The 9474-nt window shown below is 43.0% G+C and overlaps 1 protein-coding gene across 1 annotated transcript in view; it reads right to left on the reverse strand.

Annotated features, from left to right (window-relative positions):
* Positions 1 to 425: 425 nt before the first annotated feature.
* The window catches only part of hdc (histidine decarboxylase), a 17637-nt gene continuing 8588 nt past the window's right edge, over positions 426 to 9474 (reverse strand). The window contains exons 8-13 of the mRNA XM_082182106.1: positions 9432 to 9474; positions 9111 to 9273; positions 4924 to 5011; positions 4661 to 4759; positions 4393 to 4494; positions 426 to 2591 (exon numbers count right to left, since the gene is read on the reverse strand). The exon at positions 9432 to 9474 is cut by the window's right edge and continues 24 nt beyond it. Coding sequence (XP_082038232.1) covers positions 2034 to 2591; positions 4393 to 4494; positions 4661 to 4759; positions 4924 to 5011; positions 9111 to 9273; positions 9432 to 9474 — 1053 coding nt within the window. The 3' untranslated portion in view covers positions 426 to 2033. The remainder of the gene's footprint in view (positions 2592 to 4392; positions 4495 to 4660; positions 4760 to 4923; positions 5012 to 9110; positions 9274 to 9431) is intronic.

The following is a 9474-nucleotide window of genomic DNA, read 5'->3' on the forward strand; positions in this document are numbered from 1 at the left end:
ACATTCAAAAAACAGCTGAAAACCCATCTCTTCCGTGAGCACTTAACCTTATAAAAAAAAAAAAAAAATGTTTAAAAAAAAATCCTTCCCCTTCCCTTTAAAACCTCACTTGTCGGGTTTATGCTACTCTGAATAATGCCTGAACTTTGTTTTTTGAGCACTACTTGCCTTGTTTTTGCCTCTTCATGATGACTCGCTTAATTTTGTCCTAATCTGTAAGTCGCTTTGGATAAAAGCGTCTGCTAAATGACTAAATGTAAAAATGTAAAAATTGTATCATCTCTTTAGTCTTTATGAATGTTTTGGGTGAACGGTCCCTTTGACGAACAGTTCAGGAGTCAGTTTAGTTGCGATCAGGAATTGAATGAGGAAGCAATCAAAAATATTACATAGTAAATTAAATATTAACCGAAACTTGAAAATCATTGGGTTTTAGTATTTAAATTTTTTGGCTGTAAATAAGAAACATTTTTCAATAAAAAACATTACTGCAAATTTTTTTTTTGGAGTTGTGAGTTTATTTCTCAGAATTTGGTCTTTATAACTTACAATTCTGAGAAAAAAGTCTGAATTGTGAGAGAGAAAGTCGAAGCTCATGTTTGATTCCTCCTCAGGACAAGCTGGACGTCACGGGAACCTTCAGACAGGTCAAAGGTCAGCTGGTGCAGGACGGGTTTGACCTGGACCTTCAGACAGGTCAAAGGTCAGCTGATGCAGGACGGGTTTGACCCCGGACCTTCAGACAGGTCAAAGGTCAGCTGGTGCAGGACGGGTTTGACCCGGACCTTCAGACAGGTCAAAGGTCAGCTGATACAGGACGGGTTCGACCCAAACCTTCAGACAGGTCAAAGGTCAGCTGATGCAGGACGGGTTCGACCCAAACCTTCAGACAGGTCAAAGGTCAGCTGATGCAGGACGGGTTCGACCCGAACCTTCAGACAGGTCAAAGGTCAGCGGATGCAGGACGGGTTCGACCCGGACCTTCAGACAGGTCAAAGGTCAGCTGATGCAAGACGGGTTCGACCCGGACATCATCTGTGATGAACTCTTTGTCCTGGACGAGTCCGAGCAAACGCTGGAGATTGTGACGGATCAAACGTTCAGATCCATCAGAGACGGACGCTTCAGACGAACACTGGTCACACTCATACACTCATTCAACAGAAGATGATCTTAATACTGTAAACACGTCTGCTCATTCTTTATTATTATAATCTCACGCATCAGACTGGGAATCAAAACACGCAACTCAAAGGACATAATATTACTAAAACCTCATGTTATTTCTAAAACTAGGTCGGAAATATTTTGTAAAAATAAAGAAACACATGGTACATTAATAGTAAGATAATATTATAAACCACTTCACAGGTAAAGCATGATTTGTCTCCATCAGGGATTCACACACATGTTCGTCAGCCAAGTATCCTGTACAGCCTCAGACGCCTCAGACTTATAATACTTCTCTTACAGTATTTAGCCTCTCTGAAACTCAATATTTCAATACTTTAACAACACATGTGCATGATGTCGGTCACATGACTATGAAAGCCTGTTTCTGCCCAGGAATAAAAAGATAATTGCGACTTTTTATCACATTTGCAAGAAAAAAGTCTGAATTGTGAGATAAAATGTCACAATTACCTTTTTTATATTTGTAATGTTATTCAGTGGTGGAAACAAGCTTCCAAACGCAGGTCAAGACATAAAATATTTATCTTTTTAATAAGTGTTTTATTCTGATTAGTCATTGTTAGTACACCTTTTAGGAGAAAATACGCATGTTTTAAAGTAAATGTGTTTATATAAATCAATACTGACAGACAGACATCGATCATATGAAGCTTTCTGTGATAATAAAGCAACAGAGTGCAGGAGTTCACTGACCTGAAGATATCCCTGACACTGAAGTGTGTGTGTGTGTGTGTGTGTGAGAGTGAGAGTGTGTGTGAGTATGTGTGTGTGAGTGTGAGTGTGTGTGTGTGTGTGTGAGTGTGTGTGTGTGTGTGTGTGTGTGAGCGAGTGAGTGTGTGTTATGGTAAAGGTAGGCAGTTTAAGCAGCTGGCTCTGCTGGTCACCAGGCCTCTCCTGAAGGGCCGGTAGATCCCGCACTGATCCCAGACCTCTGAGAGGCTCGGGACGCTGTGGACCTTCAGGAGCCGCTTCTGGTTCCGGTTCTCCTGGTTCCGGTTCTCTGGGATCTGCTCCAGCGGGACACAGCGCTCGGGTCGGGCCGGCGGGAGTTCAGCGCTGCAGCTCATGGACCTGAAGGCCCGTCTCTGGCCCTGACGCACCAGACGGCCGTCGATCATGGGCTCCCTCATCCGGCTGAGATCCGTGTGGATCAGCGGCTCCTGCTCCTCCTCTTCGGTGCTGGAGCTCAGGCTGGGTTGGCGGGTCAGATCCTGCAGAACCTCTCGGGACGCCTCCTGGATGAGCCTCCAGTCCTGATGGATGTCCTGCGCGCCGGTGAACTGCGACGTCACGGCGAAGCGGATGATCAGCTTGTTCCCGATGGCAGCCGGGATCAGGAACATCTGGCCGGATTTAGTCAGTTTCCTCAGTAACTCCTGCGTCGCTCCGTTCCCAGCCTGAAGAACAGAAGACACTGATGTGATCACTGTAATGCCAGCTGACAGGAACACATCTTTCCCTCGTTGGACAAAATTACCCGAAGCCCTAAAATTATACTTTTTTTTTTGTTCAGAAACTTTATTTCATTTTGATCATATTTTTCCTTTTTTTTAATGCAATTTTTGGGGAGATTTTTTGTTATTTTTAATTTTATTTACCTTACTTGATTTGATCAATAAATAAACAGACATTTAAGCACATTCCTCACATTAAAATAACAACTTCAACTCAAAATATCTTACACTGAGTGTCTTTGTCGACCTCTTGTGGAAAAATAAATAATATAAGATGATATTTCATGACTCTAGATGGGCTTATATCTCTATATGGAGCAAAGTCAGATATCTTCAGTGTGCATTCAGATACACATGTAGACATTATAAAAAAAAATTGGTAAAGTTTTAGCATTTTTAGTTTGAATGTTGAGCATTCTTAGTTTTTTCTATGTGAACTGAAACATTCCTCGCATACCATTCATTCCTAAGGGGGTCAAACTGACTCGCGAGGGAAGGATTTGTTACTCTTCTAAATTTCAACCACAAAACTATATATAAGGATATAACGTCTTGGTTCTAACTAAAAACATCTGCAAATAGTATAGCGAGGCCAAAGACCAATTTTCAGCTAAAGCTGGACAATAAAGTTTTAACTAACTAAAACATTTTCATATGCACATATAATTTTTGTAGTAATTATCGTGGAAAATAATATAATACTTTATATTTAATATAAGACTTTAATACAGTAAAATGTGTTAAATAGAGCGAACCTCCTATCTTTAACAGAAAACGTGCCAAACTACTTAATAAACAAGCGTTTGGTGCCGTGAGGGATTCGTCCCTTGTCAAAAGATCCTTTTACATCGGAAAAGCGTTCAAAAGGTGGCGAGGACTCCGCCGGCAGAAGGGCTTCCAATCCGACATTCAGCTGGTTCTGCTTCTGCAGGACAGGAGGGTAAATCCAGTTTGGTTTTTCTAAATGGTTCATGACTGTTTCAGGAAGCACGGGAGGGAGGGAGGGGAGGAGACGGGATGAGGAGGAGGGAGGTGGGGCAGCCTCCGTTTGGTTTGACAATACTTCGAACGTCAACAAGAAGTGACGTCACCTCATTATTGCTTAGAGCAGCTAAAAAAAAAAAAAAAAAAAAACGTTCATTTTGATGTATTTCTCTAGCCTGGTTAAAACCAGACCATTCTCAGTAGTAACTGAGTTATGGTCTGGCAAAGCTTCATTAATAACTCATTTCCGAAGGGGCGTCACCAACGGATGTCGCTCAAATGCCTCTGGGCGCAATTGGATAGACCTAAAACCAATCAGAGCGATCGTCATTGTGTAAAGCCCGCCTCAACGTTTCTGATTGGTGCCGCGATTTCGACGGATTAGAAATGGGCTTGAATGAGCTCTTTGGCAGACTACTTGCAGAGCAAATCTAAATTTGCCAGAAGTTGTCTGGGTTTTCCCAGGCTAGTATTTCTCAGAAAACAAGATAATTTTGCTTCTCCAGTAAATGTATCTTGATTTAAGAATGTTTAGATATTAGTGCTGGAAAACAAGACAGAAACACTGAGGAAGAACATCATGTTTTAAAAATACTACGACATTTGAATACGATCTCACTGAGAAACATCATCATCGTCTCATTCCACCACAGGTGTCTTTTCATAAGACACCTGATCTATAATCAATAAGCACCATGAATATCATGTTACTGTCATGATTTCCTGTGATTTTAGATGATATCTGCTGTGTTTCTCTCACTCGTAGGCAGAAGACGACCAGGCCGAGGTGCCGCTGCGCTGGGATCTGGAAGTTTGTGTCGTTTCGGACCAGAGACTCGAACAGCTTCGCCATCTCCACGCTCTGACATCACAGGAAACACAGCATCACTGACATTTCATCAGCATTTCTAGCTTTAGCCTCATTGTAAATTGTAAACTGAAATGAGTGTTCAGTCATTAAGTGTGTAAGTGTTCCACTGGATGAGGGTTTGTGAAGTGTGTGTGAGCATGATGATGCGGCGTCTCACGTGTCGTATGTGTTCCTGCAGGTTCTTCAGACCGAAGCAGCGCATCACGAACCACAGCTTCAGGGAGCGGAAGCGTCGGCTCAGAGAGATCTGCCAGTGCTGAACACACGGTTAAACACACAGATAAACATATAAACACAAGGGTAAACACACGGGTAAACATGTAAACACATGGGTAAACATGTAAACACATGGGTAAACATGTAAACACACGGGTAAACATGGATAAACACACCGATCATGAGTGTGTGTTGCGAGCGCACCATGAAGTCAGTGGCGTCTGAGTTGTCGTGTCGAAGGTAAAGCGGGTCGACGGTGAACGTCTGCTGAAGCTTCATCTTATTCTTCACCCTGTGTTTCAAACACAGTCTTCACAAACACAGTCTTCACAAACACAGTCTTCACACACACAGTCTTCACAAACACAGTCTTCACACACACAGTCTTCACACACACAGTCTTCACACACACAGTCTTCACACACACAGTCTTCACACACACAGTCTTCACACACACAGTCTTCACACACACAGTCTTCACAAACACAGTCTTCACACACAAAGTCTTCACACACACAGTCTTCACACACACAGTCTTCACACACACAGTCATCACAAACACACTCTTCACAAACACAGTCTTCACACACACAGTCTTCACACACACAGTCTTCACACACAAAGTCTTCACACACACAGTCTTCACACACACAGTCTTCACACACACAGTCATCACAAACACACTCTTCACACACACAGTCTTCACAAACACAGTCTTCACACACAAAGTCTTCACACACACAGTCTTCACACACACAGTCTTCACACACACAGTCTTCACACAGTCTTCACACACACAGTCATCACAAACACAGTCTTCACAAACACAGTCTTCACAAACACAGTCTTCACAAACAGTCTTCACACACAAAGTCTTCAGACACAGTCTTCACACACACAGTCTTCACACACACAGTCTTCACACAGTCTTCACACACACAGTCTTCACACACACAGTCTTCACACAGTCTTCACACACACACTCTTCACAAACACAGTCTTCACACACACAGTCTTCACACACACAGTCTTCACAAACACAGTCTTCACACACAGTCTTCACACAGTCTTCACACACACAGTCATCACAAACACAGTCTTCACAAACACAGTCTTCACAAACACAGTCTTCACAAACAGTCTTCACACACAAAGTCTTCAGACACAGTCTTCACACACACAGTCTTCACACACACAGTCTTCACACACACAGTCTTCACACACACAGTCTTCACACACAGTCTTCACACACACAGTCTTCACACACACAGTCATCACAAACACAGTCTTCACAAACAGTCTTCACACACACAGTCTTCACACACACAGTCTTCACACACACAGTCTTCACACACACAGTCTTCACACACACAGTCTTCACACACACAGTCTTCACACACAGTCTTCACACACAGTCTTCACACACACAGTCTTCGCAAACACAGTCTTCGCAAACACAGTCTTCGCAAACACAGTCTTCACAAACACAGTCTTCACAAACACAGTCTTCACACACACGCAGTCTTCGCAAACACGCAGTCTTCGCAAACACAGTCATCGCAAACACAGTCTTCGCAAACACAGTCTTCGCAAACACAGTCTTCGCACACACAGTCAGTCTTCGCACACACAGTCAGTCTTCGCAAACACAGTCTTCGCAAACACAGTCTTCGCAAACACAGTCTTCGCAAACACAGTCTTCGCAAACACAGTCTTCGCAAACACAGTCTTCGCAAACACAGTCTTCGCAAACACAGTCTTCACAAACACAGTCTTCACAAACACAGTCTTCACAAACACAGTCTTCACACACAGTCTTCACAAACACAGTCTTCACACACAAAGTCTTCACACACACAGTCTTCACACACACAGTCTTCACACACACAGTCTTCACACACAGTCTTCACACACAGTCTTCACACACACAGTCTTCGCAAACACAGTCTTCGCAAACACAGTCTTCGCAAACACAGTCTTCACAAACACAGTCTTCACACACACGCAGTCTTCGCAAACACGCAGTCTTCGCAAACACAGTCATCGCAAACACAGTCATCGCAAACACAGTCTTCGCAAACACAGTCTTCGCACACACAGTCTTCGCACACACAGTCTTCGCACACACAGTCTTCGCAAACACACAGTCTTCGCAAACACAGTCTTCGCAAACACAGTCTTCGCAAACACAGTCTTCGCAAACAGTCTTCGCAAACACAGTCTTCGCAAACACAGTCTTCGCAAACACAGTCTTCGCAAACACAGTCTTCGCAAACACAGTCTTCGCAAACAGTCTTCACAAACACAGTCTTCACACACACAGTCTTCACACACACAGTCTTCACACACACAGTCATCACAAACACAGTCTTCACACAGTCTTCACACACACAGTCTTCACACACACAGTCTTCACACACACAGTCTTCACACACACAAACACAGTCTTCGCAAACACAGTCTTCGCAAACACGGTCTTCGCAAACACGGTCTTCACACACACAGTCTTCACACACACAATCTTCACAAACACAGTCTTCACACACACAATCTTCACAAACACAGTCTTCACAAACAGTCTTCACAAACAGTCTTCACACACAGTCTTCACACAGTCTTCACAAACACAGTCTTCACAAACAGTCTTCACACACAGTCTTCACACACAGTCTTCACACACAGTCTTCACACACAGTCTTCACACACAGTCTTCACACACAGTCTTCACACACAGTCTTCACACACAGTCTTCACACACAGTCTTCACACACAGTCTTCACACACAGTCTTCACACACAGTCTTCACACACAGTCTTCACAAACACAGTCTTCACAAACACAGTCTTCACAAACAGTCTTCACAAACAGTCTTCACAAATACAGTTTTGACACACACAGTCTTCACAAACACAGTCTTCACAAACAGTCTTCACACACAGTCTTCACACAGTCTTCACAAACACAGTCTTCACAAACAGTCTTCACACACAGTCTTCACACACAGTCTTCACACAGTCTTCACACAGTCTTCACACAGTCTTCACACAGTCTTCACACAGTCTTCACACACAGTCTTCACAAACACAGTCTTCACAAACACAGTCTTCACAAACACAGTCTTCACACACAGTCTTCACACAGTCTTCACAAACACAGTCTTCACAAACACAGTCTTCACACACAGTCTTCACACACAGTCTTCACACACAGTCTTCACACACAGTCTTCACACAGTCTTCACACAGTCTTCACAAACACAGTCTTCACAAACAGTCTTCACACACAGTCTTCACAGTCTTCACAAACAGTCTTCACACACAGTCTTCACACACAGTCTTCACACAGTCTTCACACAGTCTTCACACAGTCTTCACACAGTCTTCACACACAGTCTTCACACACAGTCTTCACAAACACAGTCTTCACAAACACAGTCTTCACACACACAGTCTTCACACAGTCTTCACACACAGTCTTCACAAACACAGTCTTCACACACAGTCTTCGCACAGTCTTCACACACAGTCTTCACAAACAGTCTTCACACAGTCTTCACACACAGTCTTCACACAGTCTTCACACAGTCTTCACACAGTCTTCACAAACACAGTCTTCACAAACAGTCTTCACACACAGTCTTCACACAGTCTTCACACAGTCTTCACACACAGTCTTCACACACAGTCTTCACACACAGTCTTCACAAACACAGTCTTCACAAACAGTCTTCACACACAGTCTTCACACAGTCTTCACACAGTCTTCACACACAGTCTTCACACACAGTCTTCACACACAGTCTTCACAAACACAGTCTTCACAAACACAGTCTTCACAAACACAGTCTTCGCAAACACAGTCTTCACAAACAGTCTTCACAAATACAGTTTTGACACACACAGTCTTCACAACATTCATTCATGCTTTTATTCATTACAGACACATTAAAAACTGATTTAAAGTGACAGTAAAGACATTTATAATGTTCTATTTCAAATAAATGCTGCTCCTTTGAACTTTCTATTCATCAAAGAATCCTGAAAAACAAAAACTGTAAGACAGTTTCCACAAAATGCTTTCAACGTTGATAATAATCATAAATGTTTCTTGAGCATCAAATCATCATATTAGAATGATTTGTGAAGGATCATGTGACACTGAAGACTGGAGTAATGATGCTGAAAATTCAGCTTTGATCACAGGAATAAATTACACTTTACTGTATATTCACATAGAAAACAGATGATTTACACTGGAATAATATTTCACTGTTTTACTGTAACAATGTGAAACGCAGCCTTGGTGATCAGAAGAGACTCTTTCATGTGTAAACTAGGTGTAAATTCCTCCGTTCAGTCTATAAATATAAAAGGAAATAATGTGTCTCTCACCAAAATGCTGTACAGTCGAAATGAACCATCATCCACTTCGATGGGTTGAAGACGAATGAATCTGCAAACTCAATCCCGTTGAGAAAATAGCGCAGTTCAGGACAGATGAGGGCAGATCCAGCGTACGCCGCGTCCACGTGCAGCCAGAGACCCTCCCGCGTGCCTACACACACACACACACACACACACACACACACAGTCACTGACACACTCACACACACACACACACACACACACCGTCACTGACACACTCACCGTCACTGACACACTCACTCACACGCAGTTACACACGCTTATGTTTACGAGTCATGGCGGACTTACACACGGGGCCGAGTTCATCCAGACGGTCAAAGGAACACACACC

Source organism: Leuciscus leuciscus, assembly GCF_965113295.1.
Source record: "Leuciscus leuciscus genome assembly, chromosome: 10".
NCBI classification, from domain to species: Eukaryota; Metazoa; Chordata; class Actinopteri; order Cypriniformes; family Leuciscidae; genus Leuciscus; species Leuciscus leuciscus.